This window comes from Crocodylus siamensis, chromosome 1, assembly GCF_052110815.1.
Source record: "Crocodylus siamensis isolate JL-2025a chromosome 1, ASM5211081v1, whole genome shotgun sequence".
Taxonomy (NCBI): domain Eukaryota; kingdom Metazoa; phylum Chordata; order Crocodylia; family Crocodylidae; genus Crocodylus; species Crocodylus siamensis.
Window position 1 is genome coordinate 293,251,851 of NC_143395.1, and position 23,800 is coordinate 293,275,650.

A 23,800-nucleotide genomic window follows, 5' to 3' on the forward strand; every position below is an offset into this window, starting at 1 on the left:
TATATCAGTGGTAGCACAAGAAAAATATAAGCTATGAGCTTAGAAAAATGAATTTCTAATGTATTGCTGTTGGACATAGCAGTTGACTTCCTGTATTCTACTTTGGAAAAGTCCTCTTTTGAAGGCTGTCCCTTTTCCTCAGAAGTATGAGTTAGGTTAGTTAGAATACTGAAGGTACTAGTCTGAGTTCTGCTGTAAAGAAAGAAATATCCCAAAAGATATTAGAGGTTTTTAGAGGTACAGGGCATGTCTACACAAGAGGTTTACTGTGGAGCTGACTAATTAGCTCCACAGTAAATGCTGGCACAGGGTAATATGGCTAAGCACAAGTAGTACTCTGCAGTGGCATTGTTTTGTGCACTGCAGTGTATGTGTAGAGGGTGACAGGGCTGGCTGGGGCATGAGGGTACTTCAGCGCAAGGGCTGCCTGCTGGCTAGCCCCACACTGAAGCACCTTCGTGCCCCACCCAGCCCCTCTGCAACATGTTAAACCAAATCAGAGCAACCCTGGGCTGTCAGGCTGCTTCAGAGGCTGCTGCAAAGCAGCCCCCGATCCCCTGCCAGCCCAGGCTTCTCTGACTGGGCTCCATGGTACAGCAGGGAGGGGCTGGGGGCTGGTTGAGGCATGAGGGTGCTTTAGCACAGGGGCTGCACCTTTGTACCCCCACCAGCCCACTGCTGCACATGGAACATGGTTGGAGCAGCCCTGGGCTGGAGGGCTGACCCCCTGGTTCCCCTGCCAGCTCAAGCTGCTCCAACAGGCCTCCATGCACTGAGCACAAATAAATTCCAGAGCAATAAGCTCCAGAGTTTATTTGTGCACATTAATTGCATATGTAGGTGCACCCATAGTTAGCTACACAACTGTTATCAAATACAAGCAGGGGTTTCCAAGCTAAAGGAGTGTATAATGAATTGGACAATTCCAATACTTGAAACACCTACTTCTTTTGTCCTTCATGTTAAGGAGAGTTTAAAAGAAGGCATGGGAAAAGGACAGAAAGAACTAAGGAGTAATAAGAAATGGTAAAAGTACAGCATGTCATTTGACTTTGGCACTTTCCATTCTGAGAAGGATGTAAATCATCAGTAACCTCATTTGACTCCAGTGGAGTTATGTTCGTTTTCATCAACTGATGATCTTGTCTAGGTTTTTTTTTAGTTTATTAAGAAAGAACATTTGTAGTTCACTGCTTATAGGCAGACTGTACCTCTTTGCTACTGAAACTAGTAGTGAATGTACAGAGACTTTGAAAAATGTTTGCTTTTCCGGCTTGCTGCACTCCGTTACTAGTTTTTAATAAATTGCTAGTTTTATGTATGCATGAGGGATTAAAATCTATCAGATTTATTTCCCAGTCTCATATTTACATGAAAGAAAGACATTCTTTTTTTTTCTTAGTACTTACAATCAATAGTACAACATACTACAGGAATATACTTTCTTTCCTGTACAGCCTTTGTTTTCTTTTTATGCTGGTTGCGCCTTTTCGTGTATAAAGCCAATAATCAGCAGGTTTATCTGAATACAGGTCCTTGGTGTCATTGTGACAACTGTTATATTGGTGTTACATTTCTTCATCCTCCATGTGGGGAATCAGAGGATGGTGCCAGGCTTATCTCTATGAAAGCATTAAGCTATTTATAGATTCCAGGGTTGTTGTGTGGAATAGATGGTTTTTCAGGTCTATGCAAGGGAATTGATTTTACTTTTCTAACTAGCTGATTTAAAGCTCTAACTGAATGACAAAGCATAGGAAGAATAAAAAGAAAGGCACAGCTCTAAATTAGCATTTGTTTTTGTCTTGCAGGTAATGGGACATTAATAGGGGCATCTGCAAATGTCGTGTGTGCAGGGATTGCAGAACAGCATGGCTATGGCTTCTCATTCATGGAATTTTTCAGGTATTTATTTGGATATATTCTGTTACATTTTTGTTCACTACTTTTGTCCTTCCACAATTTTGTCTGGAAGCCTGTGTAGAGATGGCATTAATCAACTGAATTCAATTAACATGTAAAAACATTGGAAGAGATTAGATAACTATTATATGGACCTACTGCAGTAAGTCAAGTGTTGTCTATTATTGGAATTAGCCAGAAATCTCAAAAATAGGTCAATGGAGTTTCCAGATCTAAACCAGGTATATGAAAGTGGAACTTCCCAAGGAATAGAAAATCCCAAGGTAAGATTTTTGAAAGTAGACTGGCTTTCAGTTTGCCACAGGATTTTGGTTGCACTGTTCCTGTAGATTTGTACCTGTGCACTTCTGGAAAGTTTTGGCATTAAGCCAATGAAGTGCATTGATGGGTGATGGATTTATATCAGTATAAAAGTGGTGTAAATGAGGAATAATGTCAATTTCAACTGTGTCATTGCCAGAAAGACAAATGAATTACAGGCTAGATCAATTGTTCACCATTTATTGTCTGTGGACAACTTGCTGATCACATGATGGTGGTTTTCTTTACCTATTTCAGACAAAGCTAAACAATTTATTTCCAACAAAGTTCAAATACGTGTTAGATCAGACCTCCAGTCAGTATAAACTGGTGTCAGTGCAGCTACACTGAAGTCAACAGAGATATTTAGATTTAAACCAGAAAAACTGTGGTTCAAAAACTAAGTGTCCTGCATATAAACAATTGCTGTAGTTGCTGATAGGGAGATACATTATCAAGAGGGGCAGTGACTCAAGTAGGAGGAGAAAGATGATGTGCCTTAAGATATGGTTCATAGAATAAAAAAGTGTTGAGAGTCCATGAATTAAAACAAATGATACCAAATTAAAGGTATTTTAGGGGAAAATGGACTAGCTAGCTTTTTGGTGGAGGTTAGTGGAGGGTTAGAGATCTTCTGGAGTAAAGAAGCAGGAAAATAGCACATCTAATCAAAAAATTATTTTGGTGATACATGAAGTCGAAAGTTGTATTAAAATGGGGTTAGATGAAGGAAGACAATGGAACTCATCTGGTTTAGCAGAGAACTTTTTGGTGAGCTTAAACCAGCAGAGGGCAATGCAAATAGTTTGGGTGCTGGGTCGCCTAATTTATGAGGTGAGGCTGAGGGAACTGGGTTTATTTAGTCTGCAGAAGAGAAGGCTGAAAGGGAATTTGATCGCAGCCTTTAACTACCTGAAGGATGGTTCCAGTGAGGATGGAGTTGGATTGTTTTCAGTGGTAAGAGATGACAGAACAAAGAGCAATGGTCTTAAATTGCAGCAAAGGAGGTTTAGGTTGGATACTAGGAAAAAAATTCTCAGTGTGAGGGAGATAAAACACTGGAACAGATTACCCAGAAAGGTGGTGGACTCTCCATCCTTGGAGGTTTTTAAGACCCAGCTAGACAATGCCCTGGCTGGGATGATCTAGTTGGGGGTGGTCCTGGTTTGAGCATGGGGTTGGACTAGATGACCTCCTGGGGTCCCTTCGAACCCTCATTTTCTATGATTCTAATTCATGGATGAAATAATCTTGGCATTTTCTACCGTACCGTTTTTGTCTTCAACCATCTGCAGGTATTAAAAGAAGTATTTTAGTTGTTAATTGTTAAAATATTTCAGAATTACAAATTCTAATATTATTTGCATATTATCATGAACAATCTTTACATCATTGAGTCCAACTATGAGACCAGGATATAACACAGATCAAATCTGGCTGCTAGTTTTCCATTTCTGCACCTTTTAGGCTATATACACTCTTCTGCATTTGGAGTAGTGTGCAATGATTACTGATAGACTTCTTAGAGATTACAATCAAGTGCAGTTACAAAACGTGAAAAATTGTGGGCTTATTTTTTAATTTCTCTGCACATGTTTACAGACATTCATGATGCATAAAGCGGTTCGTTTCTCTGGAGGCCCGCAAAAAATCACAGACACACATACATTAAACGGCACAAAGGTGGCATTTGTTTGCAAACAAAGGTCAGAGCAGAGTCAGGTACTCAGATTACTCTGACCCCGTATTGGTATTCGCAAGCAAAATTTATCTTCTCTCTCCTGGGCACGTGTGCAGAAACAGGAACTCTTACAGCTTACTTCCATTTCATACAAACATACATGTAAGTTACATCACTACATACATCGCATATATAGTATAATTAACTACTTAAGTATGCAGGGCGGAGAAGTAAATATGCATCAGCTAATTAAGCATGCTCAGAAACTACAATAGATCACCAAAAGTTTACTTTCCCCCCGCCTTTTCAAGGACACAGATAATTGAATTTTGGCTCCTGCAATCCGCATGATAAAGACTTAAGGCAGGTGAGGGGGAAAAACTGCAATTAGCATAAGAAAGGCTGTAGCAAGGCTGGGAAAGAAAAAGTCCTTGGCAGTATTTCTTTCTTATCAGGTGCAAGATGCAAGCTGCGCATTTCTAACAATATTCTATTTCTAACATTCAGATGATGGTTGTAGTATTTAACGTGCATTTAGCCATTTCCTATTACAATGAATAACTTTGCTTCTCTGTTGATTTTATCCCAAAGCATTCTGAAAGCTCTTGTGACTGTGAAAACAAGGGCTTATAAAACTTAGCTGTTTTCTCAAGCAGTGTTAGTTAGATTTGTCTTTCATTGCAGGGGATAGGAGGTGGGCATAGAGGCCTTGGTACTACCATTCTCACTCATGTTTTCAGTGCAACTGCTCAGAGACAAAGGTGTTGTTCATTGTGAATAAGGGTAGCAGGACTGAATCCCATATGGTCCCAGACAGATGGGGCGATGATTAGCAGGAAGGACACATCCTTCCCTTCTGTTCTCCCTCTGCTCTCCAGGGGTTCATCAGCTTTCTTCTTTTCTCATGGGGAATATTTGTGCCAATTAAATTTATTAAATAAATAGTGTACTATGATTTCTGCTGGCATTGTGAGGTTTTCTGTGTACTTTGCTTTTATTTGATAATATATTTTGAGATAATGGCACGAAATGATTTACACATGGTTAAGTGTGACTTGGAGTAAATTACTAGATTTGGATAAAGTAATAATTCTTCCTTTTATGTGGTTAGATTAATTTGGCTTTATTCATTTCCCATTTACTTTTCATATTAGCATTCTGTTTTATTTCTAAGTTTCAGGCATGAAAAAACCCAGAAATGCTAAATCTTGCAATTATTTCCAGCACAAAGACTTAGTTAAGATCTGAATATCTATTCTAACTTTTGGTTGCTTAACTGAATGAAAAGTTGGCATTTCTCACAGAAAGCAGGCCCTTGTCAAAAAGAACCCATTTAATTCATCTCAAATTTTCATGTAAAACTGTTGTGATGGAAACTTTCCTATGAAGTCTAGTGAATATAACATTTCAGATGTGAATAGACAGTCTCAAGCCTAGTAAGGAATCCTTTTTCTCTATGCAGAATAAAAAGGCTGCAGATATTGTCAGGGATGTACCAAGAGCTTACTCACTACTAGCCTTTAGAGGACCAAGTGATACTTTAAATCCAAAGTGATTTCAGTGGAATTACTTTGGATTTACACTGGTATAACTGAGAGTGGAATTGGCTCAAAGTGTTTTGTCAGAACAAAAGAAGCAGCAAGACTGTCTCTTAGGACAAATTAATTACTGGCTAAAAGTTCTAAGTTCTTTCCACTTTCTGTGTTTCTCAATGCTATTTGTCATGGCAATCCCTTGATTTGAAGATGATCTTTACCATGGCTCACTGATAGGTCTTCAGATGACTTAAGAGCCCAAACCTTGAGCCATAGATCTATCCAAAGAAGTTGCAGGTCCTTCTTCAGGGGAGAGTAGGCCATAGGCTAGGGTTTCTCTCCTTTTCCTTCCTCCACTCTCTTGTCTCTGCTTTGAGAGCAAGATGCTTTACCTAGAAATGAGCTGCCACTTGGTTGAGGATGTAGAACCATTGGAGTTGGTCAACATCCTGCTCCTCCCAGCTCTTGATATCAGCATCTGTTTTCTTGAGGTATGCCTTCAATGTGTCCTTGTAGCATTTCCTTTGGCTGTGGTAGGATCTCAGGCTATTACTAAGCTGGGAGAAGAGCACTTGTTTTAGGAGCTGGGAGTCAGGCATCAGCACACAACATCCAGTTCAGTGAAATTGATGCTTGAGGATCAGTGACTCAATGCTGGTGACATTGGCTTCAACAAGGATGCTGGTGTTTGTGCAGCAATCTTCCCGTTTGATGTGTATGATTTTCCAGAGGCATCATTGGTGATATCTTTCTAGGCACTTGAGATGATGATGGTAGGTCACCCATGTTTCATATCTGTAGAGGAGAGTGAGGATGATGACTTAATTGTAGACCTTGGTATTTCCAGACATCGCAATGAATAAAGACATGCTGAAGCAATTTCCCAGAGGAGGCACGTTTTAAAAAAATGAAGAACAGGCAATGACATATATCCTTGCTTGACCTCAGTTCAGATGACAAATGGATCTGTCTCCAATGCACTATATAGGATGGTTGCAGTCATCAGGTCATCTGGTCTAGTAGCCTTGTTATTCTTGGTTTCCTTGATGGCACACTTGACTTCTTCTAGGATAGAAGGGTTAGTGAGGGATCCCCTTTTAGGTGTTGGGGGATGGTTCAATCGTGGTGTTTGCCACAGTTGACTTACGGTTCAGAAATGCCTCAAAGTGCTCTCTCCATCCGTCTTGGACTGATTCATTCTCTTTGAGAAGCACTGAGCCATCTTGTGATCACAGGGAAATAGGGCCATGAGAAGTAGGGCTGTAGATGGCTTTCATTGCCTAGAAAAAGGTGCATGTGTCAAGTTTGTCAACATAGAGCTGGATCTCCCTGGCTTTATCTTGGCATTATCATGCCACCACTGATTTTTGATTTCTAGGATCCTCAAACCTTTGGCTTTGAGGAACTGATACATCTCCTTCTGCTGAAATGAGGTGTCATTTTGCTAAGCAGAATAATCCATTCTCTACCAGTCAGGGAGGGGCTTGGATCTTGGTGTTGCTTCCATCAAACCAGTCTTGGTGTTAATGGCTGGTATAGCCAATGGATTCAGGACAGGTCATATGAATGGAAGTTTTAAACCCCTTCCAGAGTTTACCAGTGTTCCTCAATGTTTCCTTAATTTGAGAACAAAGCAAGAGCTGCCCATAGAGATGCTTTTGGAGATCCTTATAGACCTTTGGGACATGAAGAGAATTAGTGTTGAGAATCCTTCACATTGGTTTTGGCTGTTTTTGGTGTTTCTGAGCAAGCAAAATGTTCATAATAGATCTGACAAGATGGTACTGTGTCCTGTAGTCATTGGTTCCTTGCATAGCACATGTGATATGGGCATCCATTCAATCATGGGCTCTAACAATAACATAATCAAAGAGGTACCAATGCTTAGAGTGTCTCCATGTGCTCTTGTATTTGCCATTTTGCCCACCCAGGTGTAGCAGGGCACTAGGGTGCCTGCTACTGAATAGTAGTAAATGGACTCAGCTGCCACTCACCAGGGCAGCAGGTGGGAGTTGCTATGGCAACTGATTGGGTCAGCTGACCGCCAGGGAGCAGGGCCTGGCCTTTATAAACAGAGAAGGCTAAGGCCAGAGTTAGTTCCCCTGCTGGCAGCCTAAGAGGAAGAGGGAGCTCTGTTGGAGCAAGCAGAGCAGAACAAAACATAATATAGAAGCCTGATGGCTGGAGAGTGCCTGCTTGACAGTACTGGATGGAGGAAACCCTGATAACAAGGAGATATGTGAGAGGGAGCCAGGTTGGCTTAGAAGTTATGTTGTAACCCAGGAGTGGGAGTTTTCTGTTTTGGCTGTTGGTGTGACACCAGAGGACTGGGCGAGGCTGTAGGGGTGGAGGAGGCCTCATTAGGAGCTCCCCAGTAAGGTGGGGGTGTTCCTAGTGCCGCAGGGGGCGCTGCGTATTGGGGTGTCCCGACCCCGGCCTGGTGTGGGCGATTATTGGGAAGAGCTCAGTGTAGGGAGAAAGGCCCCAGTGGGGCATAGGCCCGAGAAGGCAGGTCTGGGGGCCAGGTAAGGTTGAGGCCGCCTGAGCCCCAATTCTGGGAAGCCCGAGTCAAGCATAGAGGGCCCCAGCACGGGCAGAGAGTGTGGGAAGTGCGAGGCATAGAGGGCCCCAGTGCAGGCGGAGAGCGCGAGCAAGCCCCCAGTGCTGGCGGAGAGCGCGAGAAGCACGGAGGGACAGGCCCCAGTGGGGTGCTGTCTGTATGGGAGAAGTCCCAAGTGGGGGCAAGCCTACTGAGAGGCCCCAGTGCGGGTGATGCGAGCGTGGAGAGACAGGCCCCGGTTGTGGGGTGAGAGCGCGGAGAGACAGGCCCCAGTGGGGCACTGTCTGTACATGGAGAAGCCCCAGGAGAGGGGGTGAACATATAGAGGCAAGGCCCAGAGCACGTGGTGGTATAAGGGCAAGGCCCCGGTGCGGGCTACGAGGGCCGCAGAAGACAGGCCCCAGGGTGGGCGAGAATGGGAGATAGGCCCCGGTGCGGCGAGGGCTGTGGGAGAAGCGAGGGGGCACCCGTGAGGGCACAGCCCCGGTACAGTAAGACCCCATGCCAAGGAGGGCAGGAAGGCAGTCTCCCATTAATAATATACCAACAAGATGTGGCGGGCGAGATAGAGGGTGCATTCAAGACCCAATTTGGCACGGTAGGTAGGGGTGCTAGGGGAGGTCATGGCACCCCTAGGTTGTCCTGGCACACCAGGTCATCTATTTAAGGAGTTCTTCGGCCTCCTGGGGACTGGTGATGGCTTGTATGGGGACTGTCTCTGAGAACCTGGTTGCATAATCTATGATTACCAACAAAAATTAATACCCTGCCGAACTCCTGGGAAGGGGTCCCACCACATCAAGTGCAATATGAAAGAACGGTATGTCTGCTATGGGCACAGGTTGCAACGGTGCCTGGGTTGGCTTATTCCAGCTTACCTTTTGACTTGTCAGGCATGCCCAGCAGAAACTCTCCATCTGGTTATACATCTTGGTCCAAAAACACCACTTTGTTAGTTGGGCCTTTGTTTTGCTGCAACCCATATGCCCACCCAGTGGATTGTCATGTGCTAGGTTTAGCAGAGGAGCCCTAAACTGATGTGGTATTAACAATTGGGGAATCTCCTCCCACTCTTGTACCCCTTTCTTTATCCAATAAAGTAACCCTCTCCTAACCTCAAATCTCGGCAGGTTCGCATAGCATCCCAGGTCCACCATATGCACTTCCTTCTTAGCCAGGTCAGTCTCTATTATGGCTTGGAAGTCATGCTTTTCAGCTTGGACCCTCCAGAACACCTTGCTGCTGGACAAACTTTCTATGTAGAAATGCTCAACGGCCAGAACATCTTCCCCACTTCCCAGCCGGCCAGCTTCTCCCATCCTACCTTCACTTATAATATTTAATATTTTGTAAATTTCCCTCCAGTCTTAGCCTAAAATCATTGGGTACAGTAAGTCACAAACCACCCTGACTGGCATTTCTCTAGTGGTCTTCAACATGGTGACCTCGTAGACCTTCCAAAGGTAATATGTGCCATGCCCATGCATGCATGTCAATTTAACAGGGGTGGCTTTCCGTACATACTTGCTGGGTGCCAACGTGTTGTGTATAAATGTATGAGCACATCCAGTGTCAATGATTGCTTCAAATCTCTTGCCTCCTGCCCATGCCTCCATGATGGGTCCTGGCAGTGGGCTACCGTTGACCTGACTCCCTATACTACAGTCTATGGATTCCACCCCTTTGGGTTCTCCAAGACCTGGTGTTATTTCCATGTTTTCAAAGGGAGAGTGCTGTACCTTAGGTGTTGACCGCATCAAGTTAGTACAGTCCCAGGACATGTATCCTACCTTCTCACACCAACAACAAATTACTGGGTTGTGGTTGGGCTGTCTGTAATCCTGGGCCTTTCTATTCCCCAGTCTCTTTGTCTTGCGAGGCCTAGGGTACAAGCTTGCCTTCACATTCTGATCTGGAGGCCTTTCTTCAAATGCACTGCTGAAATTTTCTGACAATCGCAGTGCCTCGGCCGAAGATACTGGCTGATGGTATTGAACCCAACTCTGGGTTTCCTCATTCAAGTTGGTCAGGAACTGTTCTAATAAAATCTTGTTGCAGATGTCTGTTTTTGAAGTTCCTGCAGGCTTCAGTCACTTTATGAGATCAGCTAAGTGGTGCAACAAAGCACTTGGGTCCTTTTCTTCTCTCTTCTTTTTAGCTCTGAATGCCTGCAGGTAGGTCTCTGGGTTGATATGTAGTTGATATAAAATTTCCCTTTTTACCTTGTCATAGTCCATTGACTCATCCTGCATAGTAGCCGTATAGGCTGGTTGGCTCCTGGTGCCAGGGTTTATAGTGGTTGCTGTCTGTCCTCCTCTCATTCAGTCCACAACTTCTTGTTCTCTAAAAGCTGCGATAAGACTTTTAAAAAAAAAATTAATAATTGGTGTCTCACTGGCACAATTGACTGCCCATCATGGCCAACTAATGCAGAAACACATTTTCTGAGCTCTTCTGATCTCTATACACACTGTGGGTCTGCTGCCCCGTTCCCAGGGACTTCAGTCCAGACTGGCAGCTGAGCAATTGCCCTGTCTGCCTGTCCCTACTTCTCCTCTTCATCTCCTCTCTTCCTGCTGGTGTATAGGGCTGGAAATAGTTCCAGGAGCCTTGATTGAACCAATCTGGCTCACCTGGCAAGCTGATAAGACTGAGTCTGGGTGGACCGGAAGCTCCCTTCAGAGCATGGCCACACTGCTACTGCCAGACATACTGCTCAGGCTGAGGAGTTCCTCTGAATAGATAGCCTCAATCTTCTTATAGTGAGCAATCCAATGCATGGTGAATGCTGTTTCACAGTCATGGGAAAAGCTGACATCGAAGAATCAAAAGGGAGAAGAGATTGATGTCATATATTTTGACTTCAAAAAAGCCTTTGATCTGGTATCCCGCAATCACCTCTTGGTGAAACTGGCCAATTGTGGCCTTGGGTCCACCACAATCCACTAGCTGGAAAATTGGCTCTGTGGTCAGATCCAGAGGGTAGTAATTGATGGAAGTCACTCATCAGGGTGTCCTGTGACCAGTGGAGTCCCCCAAGGCTCTGTCCTTGGACCCATATTGTTCAACATCTTTATTAATGAAGTGGACATTGGAGTCAGAAGTGTACTGGCCAAGTTCACTGATGACACCAAACTCTGGGGCAAAACATCCACTCCAGAAGACAGGAGGGCGATCCAGGCTGACCTGGACAGGCTCAGCAAATGGGCAGATGAGAACCTGATGGTGTTTAACACCGAAAAATGCAAGGTTCTCCACTTTGGGAAGAAAAACCTGCAGCATCCTTATAGGCTTGGCAGTGCTACGCTGGCTAGCACTACGGAAGAAAGAGACTTGTGGGTCATGATTGACCACAAGATGAACATGAGCCTGCAATGCGATGCTGTGGCTAGTAAAGCAACCAAAACACTGGCTTGCATCCATAGATGCTTCTCGAGCAAATCCCGGGATGTCATTCTCCCCTTGTACTCGGCCTTGATGAGGCTGCAGCTGGAGTACTGCATCCAGTTTTGGGCTTCACAATTCAAAAAGGATGTGGAGAAGCTTGAGAGAGTCCAGAGAAGAGCCACGTGCATGATCAGAGGTCAGGAAAACAGACCTTACGATGACAGGCTGAGAGCCATGGGGCTCTTTAGCCTGGAAAAGCGCAGGTTCAGGGGTGATCTGATGGCCACCTATAAGTTTATCAGGGGTGACCACCAAGATCTGGGGGAACGTTTGTTCACCAGAGCGCCCCAAGGGATGACGAGGTCGAACGGTCATAAACTCTTGCAAGACTGTTTCAGGCTGGACATAAGGAAGAATTTCTTTACTGACTGAGCCCCCAAGGTCTGGAACAGTCTGCCATCGGAGGTGGTTCAAGCACCTACATTGAACACCTTCAAGAGCAAACTGGATGCTTATCTTGCTGGGATCCTATGACCCCAGCTGACTTCCTGCCCTTCAGGTGGGGGGCTGGACTCAATGATCTTCTAAGGTCCCTTCCAGCCCTAATGTCTGTGAAATCTATGAAATCTATGAAAAAGTGATGTTGCTATGGCACCTACTTAAAACCTCACCAGTACTAACTCATTGCTTTCATGGGCAACAGCCTACTTCATCTGATGAATAGGTTGTCACCTCACCTATGAAAGTGTATGCCTTTCTGAACCAGTTTATTTATAAGGGCGCCACCGAACACTGCCTTTGACCTGAGTACTATTAGGAGATACTCCTAATATTACATTACTTGAAGTCATAGTAAAATAGTCTCTTTGGGGCTTAAAAATCTGTGAGCAATATACTAAATACTTCCACTCCTTGTAATTAACAGACTTCCTGTGTCTGAAGATAGTTTTATCATGGCCTCTTAAATAAGAGACTAGGGATTAACTTAGTCTTGTTAGCAGGTGTTGGAAACCTGCTGACATATAATAATTCCTGCTGAGTCACTGGGTCTCATTAAATCCACCTTGGTTACAAGCAGATGCAAGAGGGGGTTATGACAGGAAGTCACAGAGTGAAATCCTAAGGACCACTGAGTTCAGGAAGGAAATTTAGATGGTGGGTAATTGCATTATCTTTTATGTATTATTTACTATCAATATGAAGCTAAATTACAGGGGCAGTGGTCAAGAGGGGTGAGTGATTTTGGTGCCTGGATCATTGCGTACATGCTTTGTTGAAGATGGGGAGAGTTCTTACTTTTAGCTTGCATTCTACCTTTGGGAATTATTTAGCTGAGCTGTCCTTATCTGCTTTTTAATCTTTCTTCCTAAAGAGATCTCTCTCATTTGTGTTTCTCTTTCTTGAACTTCCTACGATTTGTCAGGATCATTCTGGAAATACATATAGCTTTAAGATAATATCTATGTAGTATCTTTATACCTATATAGTAAAACAGATATTTATTCCTTTATTACTTGACTTCACATCATTGCATGTAGAACTATAATTACTTGACTCTTTCTGCAAGTGTATTCCAGTTGAAACATACATCTAATTTTCTGTACTCTGTCAATCCTAGATTTCTTTCAGCATTCCTGTTTTTTCTTTCAGAAAAGCTGAGTGTACTGAATTGTTTTTTCCTCAGATGTCAGTGAATTTTTCCAAGTTATCTTTCTGATAAACATGTCACCATTGGACATAGACATCAGGAAATGTATTAGTGTTCTATGCAATATTTGATCAAACGAGTAACGTTGTAGATGGATAAACATTACAGTGGTAAAAATGTGACTGGATTGTGGAGTAGATCAGGGTGCAGGAGAGTGTCCTTTGCAGAAGGTCACAGATAAAAATCCAAAAAACAGATGGGCATAATATTTCTGGAGCTAAGAGCAATTTTTTTTGGCTATGCTGACCCAGCAGCAAAACATAAAGATCAGATGTGTTAAAAGCGCAAGAGCAATATCTCAACAGCAGCATACATAAACAAGCAGGAAGACAGGAAAATCTGATATGCATAGCTAAGGCAGGGCATCCAGGGCAGTAGCCCTGGGTACTGAATTGTCAGGTAGGGGAAGAGGCAGAAAAAAACCCAGCTGCCACCACAGCTACACAATCACACTGATGGCATGGTAGCAGTCAGAAATTGCCATTGTCCCTGTGTATCCTGCTACCCAAGGTGCCAAAAGCCTTGTTATGCTTCTGATGCATAGCTCAATTTTATTTTAATGGGCAGAAAATTATCACTTTAAATAAGAATAATTACCGTAAAGTGGAACTTTAAAGGCGCAGCTCACTGTGCTGGCAAACAGTTGGATTAGGAGGGAAGGTTGTTCTAATAATATAGTATCTATTAATAATAAAAGACAAGTCAGACACTTCTGTTTTTCTCCAGGAGTAAGGGGAAAGAAGTTGCAGTGTGTAGGTCCTCTCTTAATCTAGATCTCTAATTGTATATCAGTGTCCTAAATGTGGCTATTGTGTCAGTTGATTTGTTCTGAAACAGTCTATCCCACCATTCAATCCACTCTCTCTGATGTGGTCTGAAGAAAAAGATTAGTTAAATGTCCTCATAGTTAATAAAAATACACTGATGCTAACATCACAGTTTTGGGAATGCTGAAGTGACTTAAATGACCTAATTCTACTTGCTATTATGGTTGTCAGCTCTATTTTAATTTCTTATTAAAATTGCTTGTAAACTTCTGTAAACATATGTAGCACCTTGCAAACATTTAGAATAAGATCTGTTCCCTGACCCCCCAAACTTGCAGTTCAGTATCTACTGCCATTGTAATGAGGGGAGAAATAAAGAAATCATAGATGATCCTGGTTTTCGAATGAACCCCCCCATCCACATTTTCCCATGATTAAAATGAAATACCACTAATACATACATATAGATATGTGTGTATAAAATATAAATATATATATGTATTAGTGATATCTCATTTTAATCATGGAAAAATGTGGATTTGGGGTTATTTTTTTTAATTAAAAAATTTGGGATTTTTTTTTATCAGAGACAACGAGGATCCCTGGTGATCAAGCAGTTCTGTAGGGCAGAAGTGGCTATTGGGCAAAATATGCTTATTTCACTCAAACAGTTTGGGAATGGGTAATTGGGAAGGTATAGAGTAAATTGGGTAGGAAGAAGTACTCTTTGTAAGGAAGTAACAATTTAGATATGAATGGGTCAGAAAGATCATCTAGTCCAACTTCCTGCACAGATACAGGATCCATTGTACCTATTTAGCATCTGAAGATATGAACCTGCATGGAGGAAAGGGGAGGACAGAAATACATGCTTTGGGGCCTAATTTGAAATGCTGGGGTGAGATTCAGTGAGAAGAAGCATAAAAGTATTCATTGTGTTTTGTGCAGGTTTTATCTGTTATCTTCACCATGGCATACAAAATGCTGAATTAATATTCTTTATCTTCTCTGTGAGTAATGGTAATTTGAAAGTTTTGGAAAATGTTAGTTTGTAGTAACAGCGTAAAAAAACTTCACTTGTAGATTGTGAACCTGAGGGATATTTATCTAAAAAAAAATGTTTACAAGGGTACATCCCAATTTATCATTACTTGAGAGCAGTGACCCATGAAGTCAGTGAAATGATGCATTCAATGGTGATTGTCATTCACACATGTGAGAGGACAAATATTATGTTCTGCTGCTATCCACACCAAGTATCCCATTTATATAATGCATTAAACCAATTTGTTTGTGTTCAGCTCTGCAAAGCTATGTAAATCTCCTTATTTGATTATATGTAAGAGAGCAGTAGTTCTTTTCATTCCAGTTCATTTAGCCTTCATTCCCTGCTTCTGTTATTACTAGCACTTTGTAAAAAATACTCTCCAAATTCCTTGCTCCTTAGAATCAGTCAGAGCTTACAACATCACCACTGTCTTCAAAGTGGGACTGTAAAGATGGCAGACAGCCCTGTTGTGCTGAATTAATATAGTTTTGAGTGATGGAGCCATCTAATGAGGACTGTTATAGTCAAACAATCATATGTGTGAAACGTAAGGGTCACGAGCAGATGTGCATGTCCAGAAGACAAAACTGTCTTAGGAAATCTCAGAAGAATGAACATTCAGACCATTGAAGTCAAACTCAGAAGCAAGATTTGGCACACTTTTAGAGAGGGTTATTAGTCTGAGTAGTCCATTTAGCTGGAACCTATTCCCAGATGCTTTACTTAGCAGCCAGAGATTAAAAGTCAGGGGTCTGTGTACTTAGATATTTGGCTACTTCCCTTTTCCTCTGTTCAGATGGTAAAATGCAGGAGCAAAGCTCCTTTACCAAATATATTGTAAAATACATCTACAAATGAGAAAAGTTCAATGTAAATTCACAAAATTGTTACATTCAAATGTCTATAACTTTAAAACCTGCTGCACTAATTTTCTTTAGATTTGGTGGCATAGTTTATGAATCATTGAGGAACATGAGAAGCCACATTTAGATTTCTGCTTTTGAACTCAAAAATGAAATTTCAGATCTCTAAATGCACAGTAAAGCGGTAATATTTGAAGGACTGAGGTACTCCACTCTTCACCAGATTTTACTGAAACTTTCAGATATAATTTGCTGTTAGGCTTATTATTTAAATAAGCATGGACATTTTTCAGCAGACCACATGGCTAAAACTACATTGTTGGGAACAGGGACCAGATCCTACAGTGCCATTACTACTCCAGGGCTCCCAACTGCATGCCAACTTTTTAAAGATCTGGGACACAGTGAACCTGAAATCAGGAAGACATTCCCTGATGTTGGGCTCATGGTGCCCCATCCTATTTGCCTTTGGGGATCAGGTAGGAACACTGAGTCCAGGAGACAGTTCTGCCCCGAGCCCCATTCCACTGATCAGAAAGGGGATGCATGTATCTTGGACCCTGCCGGATCCCTGTGTTCAGCTAAACATCTGGATCTGTCGTGGGTCAGCCCCAATGTGCCACATGTTGCATGAGCCAAGTGAGTCACAAAGATGTTATGCACCATATGCACGTTTGCTATATTATCGTGGCATATATTGGCTTTAGCTCATGGCTTGGTTACTATTTACAGTGCAACATACCTTAAATATAATGCGTGCCAGGGCCCTCAGTCTCCTTGTTTCTTCAAGCTTTAGACTTTCTGTGGAGACTACTAAGGAGGATAATCATTTTCAGTGGTCACTATATCTAAAGAACAAATGTCTTCAACATTGGCCTAACTGCTACTATTGAAGCCAAGTTTAGTTTTATCATTGACTTCAGTGGCAGCAGAATCAGGTGAAAGTTGATTGCTACAACCATTAAAACAAAGTGAAAATTCTTGCAACAGAGGGTGGTGTAGGTTATTCTTTTTTAATGTGCATCCTAAATTTAATTTCTTAAGTTCCAGCAATGCTAAGAATAAATATGCAAATTAATGCAATTTGTCTAGTTTTATAGAAAAAGGGAAGAATACTTTAGGATTTCGGAGTCTTACAATATGAAAAAAAATACTTTTTTTTTCAACTTGAAATAGGATTTGTTTATGTGAGGTATAATTTGTCTTGGAATATAGCATGTGCAAAGCTTTTCTTTTCTTCTAATTACAATCAATACCTTTGAATAACATTGTTTGGTTCATGGAAACTAAAGTAATTGCTTTTTTTAATCCTGAAAAAAAAATCCTTGATTGGATTACCAAATAAATTTGCAAATTAAAGAATGAGCTTTGGTCACAGTCTTCTTTTAAAGAATAAGCAAGATTCACCACTTTTATGTGAGTTAGTTGTTAAAAATAGTTATTGTTTTACCTTTTACAATTAATACAATGTGCACATATTATCTTCCAAGCATAGGAGTAATTAAATTTAAAAGCACATTTAAAAATAATTGGAAGTTGGGCCCTATATGAAGCCTCCAGTTTTACAAACACTGGTGTGCTTATTTTTGCTTCTGTGGGTGACCAGTGAGACTACCCATCTATGGAAATAAAGCTAAGAACGTTTATAAGTTTTTTTTCAGGATCAGGACATCTCTACCCAGTGGGACTCTGCACATGGACAGTGGTATCTAATGACATTCAGGATTGGGTCTAAAATAGTAGGTTACATATCAGTGGAGATGGGAGGTAAAAAAAATTGTCTTAACATACTTTGTTCAAATTTGAAAGTGAATTTGGATTTACTTGTTCTTTTGATTCTTCCATGTTCATCCTGTGCATGCTATATTGTAAAATGCTCGCAAACAACAGAATAATCAATATCAATCTTCAAATTATTCATTTAATATTAAAATATTAATTTAATATCTTTACCTGTTTTGATTGGTGAAAAAGATAATATTAAAAATTAACAATTTGTATACTACCTGCTGATCAAAAATTCTTAGAAGAATTTCACAGATAACTCTCAATAATGAATATCACTGAGAATTTAATTACTTTCATAAAGAAGATTCTTTACATACTTTACAATCAATTTTAAATGATATATTCTCTGTGTGTGTACTGAATGCACAGTTAAATAGTGTAAAGCTTTTGACTGATGAATAATCCAGCTCTCCAAGATTCATGAGTGGCAAGATCATAAATGCTATCTTTAATTCCAGTAAAACATTAATAATACCTCCCTCACCACCATTATGTACCCTATATTGGACAAAAACGAGACAGAAAACTATTTTCGGAATACTTGAAAAGAAACATTTAAAAATACAAAATATCTCCAAACAGGACCCAGGTTAGCTTTTCCATGTACAAAGATGTCACAGCTAAAGTTGGATATGAGGATACCATTGAGGATGAATAGATTTAGAAATGCAGGAACCTCCCATGTCTAGGGGTTGCCTAGAGGGCTGGCCAGATTTGTTCTCAGTCTGCTTTGCTGCAGTTTAAATTAATTGCCACATGTCCTGCTTTCCCTAGGATGAGAGAGCAATATTTCTGCATCTTCTTCTTTCAAACATTTGAATGGTGTGTTTATATTCCCCCCTTAATGTCCTTTTCTTCAAATTAAAGATACTAATGAAAATTCTTTCAGCCTTTCTTTATAGGTCTTGCTTTCCAACTCCTTTGCCATCTTTGTTGCTTTTTGATCCTTTTCAGTTTCTCTACATCTGTTTTATACTGTGGTGACCAAATCAGGGCAGTATTCCAGCTGATGCCTAACCAGTATGAAATAGACTACAATATATGCCTAAGCTTTCTAGTGGCAGTCCTAATTAACTTTCAGCAGGCATTTCTTGTATGAAGAAGCACATGACCCAGAATCTCTAACAGGAAGGAGGATGTGTTCCTCTTTGAAAAGAGGGAAATGAAGCTGGGTGGCTTGTTAGCTGTGTCTCTGACTTTCTGTTCACAATGTGTGCCTTCTCCAGCCCTCTTTCACTAGCTCACCCTACCATATGGGACACATCCCTATTGCAGTCATGCTTCTTTCATGATACACCAGCTTTATAAACACTGCTAGGAAGGGGTGGAGTAAGCACACTGATTCCTATAATCTATTTGTTTTGAGCTCAGCCTGTGCATGGCAGGCCAGAATCCCCTCTCACTTGCATGGAAGCAGTTCCATTTGACTACAGGGTAAGCAAGAATAGTGCCATGACTTGCAATGGTGTTACTCTTGAGTGATATCAGTGTACAATAGAGAGAGAGGTAGTTAGCCAAATTAGTCTCAAGTCAGGCAGAAGGCAGGGCAGGGTGGTACCTTAGAGTCTAACTTGTTCCCAGATGTATAAGTATTCAGAGGTGACAGGTATGCCTCTTTGAATGAGTTATCTCTAAGGTACTATCCTGCCCTGCTTTCTGCCATTACCAAATAGAATAGAACACTCCTCTCTTTCATCTTCATCTTCTTTATAATATTTGTCCCATTTCTGAAGGGTAAGTTAATAGATAGGTCGAAAGGATGTGATAAATTGCAAGTGTGCAAAAAAAGAAAAAAGAAAATGTCCCTCTGGTTTATTGACTGGATACAAATTTCACACTTCTGGGATGCGTTTGTTTTCTCCAGTCCATGCAGTGAAGCCGCATTTATATAAAATCTGGAAATGGATTAGCACCTAGAGGAACATTACTGCATAAAAATAAGACAAGGAAGTAAAATATAATATTATTATTAAAATAAAAGAGATGTACAGAATGCAATTATCTTAATTGAACTTTAGCAGAAGATCTTGGATCAGGTTCCCTTAAAGATCCCATATTATCATTAGTAACTACAATTGTTCAGTACTTCATTTTAATCGTTAGTAGAAAGATGACAGGACAAACATTTTAGGTAATTTTTTTATTAATAATGGTAGTTTTGTCAAATATAGATAGTAAAATCATACCAGTTGGATATAATGTCAGAAAGACTAGCTTAGTCATAAATGTCTCAGTTAGATGTAGAAATTATATGGGTGATCACTGTTATAAAGGGCCATGTTAGGAATTGTATTCAAGGCATGCTATGAGATAAATCATGACCAATTTAAAGTGATTTAACACGACTTACCAATCAATCAATGGACAGTGAGAAGTGTGGTACAGTATAATAAAATTTTTTGTCACATTGACCATAATGCATTCTTAGTCACCCTTCCTAAATACAGCCTCCCAGCGAAATCAATATCTAATAACATCCTGACAGTACTTGGAATGAAAATCATTTTTAACACTAATGATTTCCAGATACACTTTTTGTCAGTGACAGGTACTGGTCAGTCAATTGTTGTGTTTGTGCCATCATGCTCATAAGTCCATTGCCTGTACTGTAATAAGTTATGAAAGTATCTTGTACTATGATTTCCCTTTGTTAAGGCAAAATCATATAAAAGTTTGGCAAAAAGTTTTCAATATCAGTTGATCAGCATTATGCTTGAAAAGTAATGTATCCATTGCACATGTGCTAATATCTTCTAGTTTATTTCATGTTTTAAAAGAAAATTGTAGAATAGCAACAAAAAAAAAATTAAAATCCGAGGAAAATTGGGGAAGAGTCCCCAGAGCTCTTTCAAAACTGTTAAAGGAGAAATTTTGTATGTTAGACCTTCTTGTACCATATCATGGGGAACAAAGGATGGGTTTATCTTTTGAGAAAGTAGTCACATTTTTGTTCTTAAGCCTACTTTTGTGGTTGCCTTTTATAGGGTAGTTTTAAAATTCATTGTAGGAGCGCATGGCTGACTCAGGGGATGAATTGAACCAGTGTGTTCCTCTGCTGACCAAGACATGCCCCATTCCTGGCCAGCCGCATCTGTTCTTAAGAACGTATAGACCCTTGTAGCTCTCAGCAGAAATTATGACCACTTTGCTCTGCTGCAGCCTGTAGTGATAGAAGTTATAGTTTAGAGAAATTGTCTTACTTAGAAGACTACAGAAGATGGGAGATGGTACCTCAGTTAAGGGAGTTAGGCCCCCTCTGCATGTTATATTTATTGCACAATTACCTTGTTAATTTTACAGTCAATTTAGACTGGCTACACATGCAAATTAACTATCATGCCTTAAAAAAGATCAACCAGCTATAAAGTTATTGCTCAAAAATATGTAATAACTTTATAGCTGGTTTCTATCCAGCTTTAATTCATTCATGTAGGCAGTTCTGTGGCTGGGAGACTGCAGCTGCTGGGATCTCTCAGCTGCTGGGGAGCACAGTGCTCTCCCAGCACTGGGAGATCACAGCCAATGTGGTCTTCCAGCTGCAAAAGAGGTGGGGCTTCAGGCAGCAGATGGATAACTTCTAGTTGCACCTGCGCTGCAGGTAGGAGATGGGGGGAAGAAAGAGGATGGGGATAAGTGGCATCAGTGTGTCTGCAGCTTCTAGCTGCTCAGCCCCAGCTCAGTTTCCCACCATCTGGATGCTGTGATTGTATCCCAGGTACCTTTTGCATCTTCCCCAGGTACTGGGGCTGCCTCAGCTCCCTTCTGTTGCCATCCAGGCCATCAGGAGTTCTGTCCAGAGTCAAGCTTCTAGTAGGCCGGGGCTCTGCCCTTTCAGGTTATATGGTTATATATGGCCCCTTAGCCTGCTTTCATGTGTTGCAGCTTAAGCACTGAGCTGGAGCAACTGCCTTCTCTGCTGCTCTTTAACCCTATTGTGGGTCCCCTGATTGCATATAGCTCTGCATCTGACCCCTGCCTAGCCACCTATTTAATTGCAGCATTGCAGGCTCCCTGCTTTTCAAAAAGCAGGGGTCAGGGGCCCCTGCTACATCATCCCAGTTAAGTGTTTATCTAACTTATTCATAAAAACATCCCAGAATGGAGATTCCACATCTTCTCTGCGTTGCTCTTCTAATGCTTAACCACTTGTGAGAAACCTAAATTTACCTTGTTGCAGCCTAAGATTATTGCTCCTTGTTCTGTGCCTTGAGGTATTTGAAGATTGTTATCAAATCCCAGATCACTCTCCTCCTCTCTGGACTAAATAACCCTCATTCTTTTAGCCTTTCCTCATAAGTCTTGTTTCTCAGGCCTCTTAATTATTTTTGTCACTCTCTGCTGGATGCTTTCTAATTTGTCCATATCTTTCTTGAAGTGAGAGGTCCAAAACTGGTCACAGTATTCAGGTGAGGCCTCACCAGTGCCAAATAGAGCAAAAGAATCACTTTTTGTCTTAATACCTGTTAAGAAGAAGGATCCTGGGAATTACAGACCAGTCAGTGTGACCTCAGTAGCTGGAAAGATCATGGGGCAGGTCATCAAGCAATCAGACTTGCTAATACAGAGGAGAGTGTGATAAAGAACAGCCAACATGGATTTATCAAAAGCAAGTTATGTTTGAACAACCTACTTTCTTTCATGACAATGTGTCAATCTCTGTGCATTAGGAAAGAATAGTGGTTGTGATATATGTTATTTCAGCAAGGCTTATGACATAAGTGCCCAAAGACTGGAAGAAGGCCAATTTGGTGCCGATCTTCAAGAAAGGGAGGAGAGTGGATCCGGCTAACTACGGGCCCATTAGCCTGACTTCTATCCTGGGGAAGATCTTAGAAAAGTTTATTAAGGAGGCCATCCTTGAGGGACTGGCCCAGGCTAACATCCTAAGGGATAGCCAGCATGGGTTTGTTGCGGGTAGGTCTTGTTTGACCAATCTCATTTCCTTCTACGACCAGGTGACCTATCACCTGGACGAGGGAGAAGAGATTGATGTCATATATTTTGACTTCAAAAAAGCTTTTGATCTGGTATCCCATGATCACCTCTTGGCCAAACTGGCCAGTTGTGGCCTTGGCTCCACCATGGTCCGCTGGCTGGGAAATTGGCTCCGTGGTCGGACCCAGAGGGTTGTGATTGATGGCAGTCACTCATCGTGGTGCCCTGTGACCAATGGAGTCCCTCAAGGCTCTGTCCTTGGACCCATATTGTTCAAGATCTTCATTAATGATGTGGACATTGGAGTCAGGAGCGGACTGGCCAAGTTCGCCAATGACACCAAACTTTGGGGCAAAGCATCCACGCCAGAAGATAGGTGGGTGATCCAGGCTGACCTGGACAAGCTCAGCAAATGGGCAGACGAGAACCTACGTTGGATAGCACTACAGAAGAAAGAGACTTAGGGGTCATCATTGACCACAAGATGAACATGAGCCTGCAATGCGATGCTGCGGCTAGTAAAGCAACCAAAACGCTGGCTTGCATCCATAGATGCTTCTCGAGCAAATCCCGGGACGTCATTCTCCCCTTGTACTTGGCCTTGGTGAGGCCGCAGCTGGAGTACTGCATCCAGTTTTGGGCTTCACAATTCAAAAAGGATGTGGAGAAGCTTGAGAGAGTCCAGAGGAGAGCCACGCGCATGATCAGAGGTCAGGAAAACAGATCTTACGATGACAGGCTGAGAGCCATGGGACTCTTTAGCCTGGAAAAGCGCAGGCTCAGGGGTGATCTGATGGCCACCTATAAGTTTATCAGGGGTGACCACCAGGATCTGGGGGAACGTTTGTTCACCAGAGCGCCCCAAGGGATGACTAGGTTGAATGGTCATAAACTCCTGCAAGACCGTTTCAGGCTGGACATAAGGAAGAATTTCTTTACTGACTGAGCCCCCAAGGTCTGGAACAGTCTGCCATCGGAGGTGGTTCAAGCACCTACATTGAACACTTTCAAGAGTAAATTGGACGCTTATCTTGCTGGGATCTTATAACCCCAGCTGACTTCCTGCCCTTCAGGTGGGGGGCTGGACTCGATGATCTCCCGAGTTCCCTTCCAGCCCTGATGTCTATGAAAATCTGTAATTTATTTTAACATTATTATTGTTGGCACTGGATTTGTGACCCAGATACCTTGTTTTGGGCAGACCCAAACCCTCAGACTGACCACAAATTCTCCTTTTGATAATAGGTATTTTTTACTGATACACAGTGATAGCAGGTAAGAATAATGTAGGCAAGCAAACAAAAT

At 41.8% G+C, this 23,800-nt stretch overlaps 1 protein-coding gene across 1 annotated transcript in view; it reads left to right on the forward strand.

Moving 5' to 3' along the window:
• OCA2 (OCA2 melanosomal transmembrane protein) overlaps positions 1-23,800 on the forward strand; it is a 416,292-nt gene that overhangs the window by 331,032 nt on the left and 61,460 nt on the right. The window contains exon 23 of the mRNA XM_090031667.1: positions 1,812-1,905. Coding sequence (XP_089887793.1) covers positions 1,812-1,905 — 94 coding nt within the window. The remainder of the gene's footprint in view (positions 1-1,811; positions 1,906-23,800) is intronic.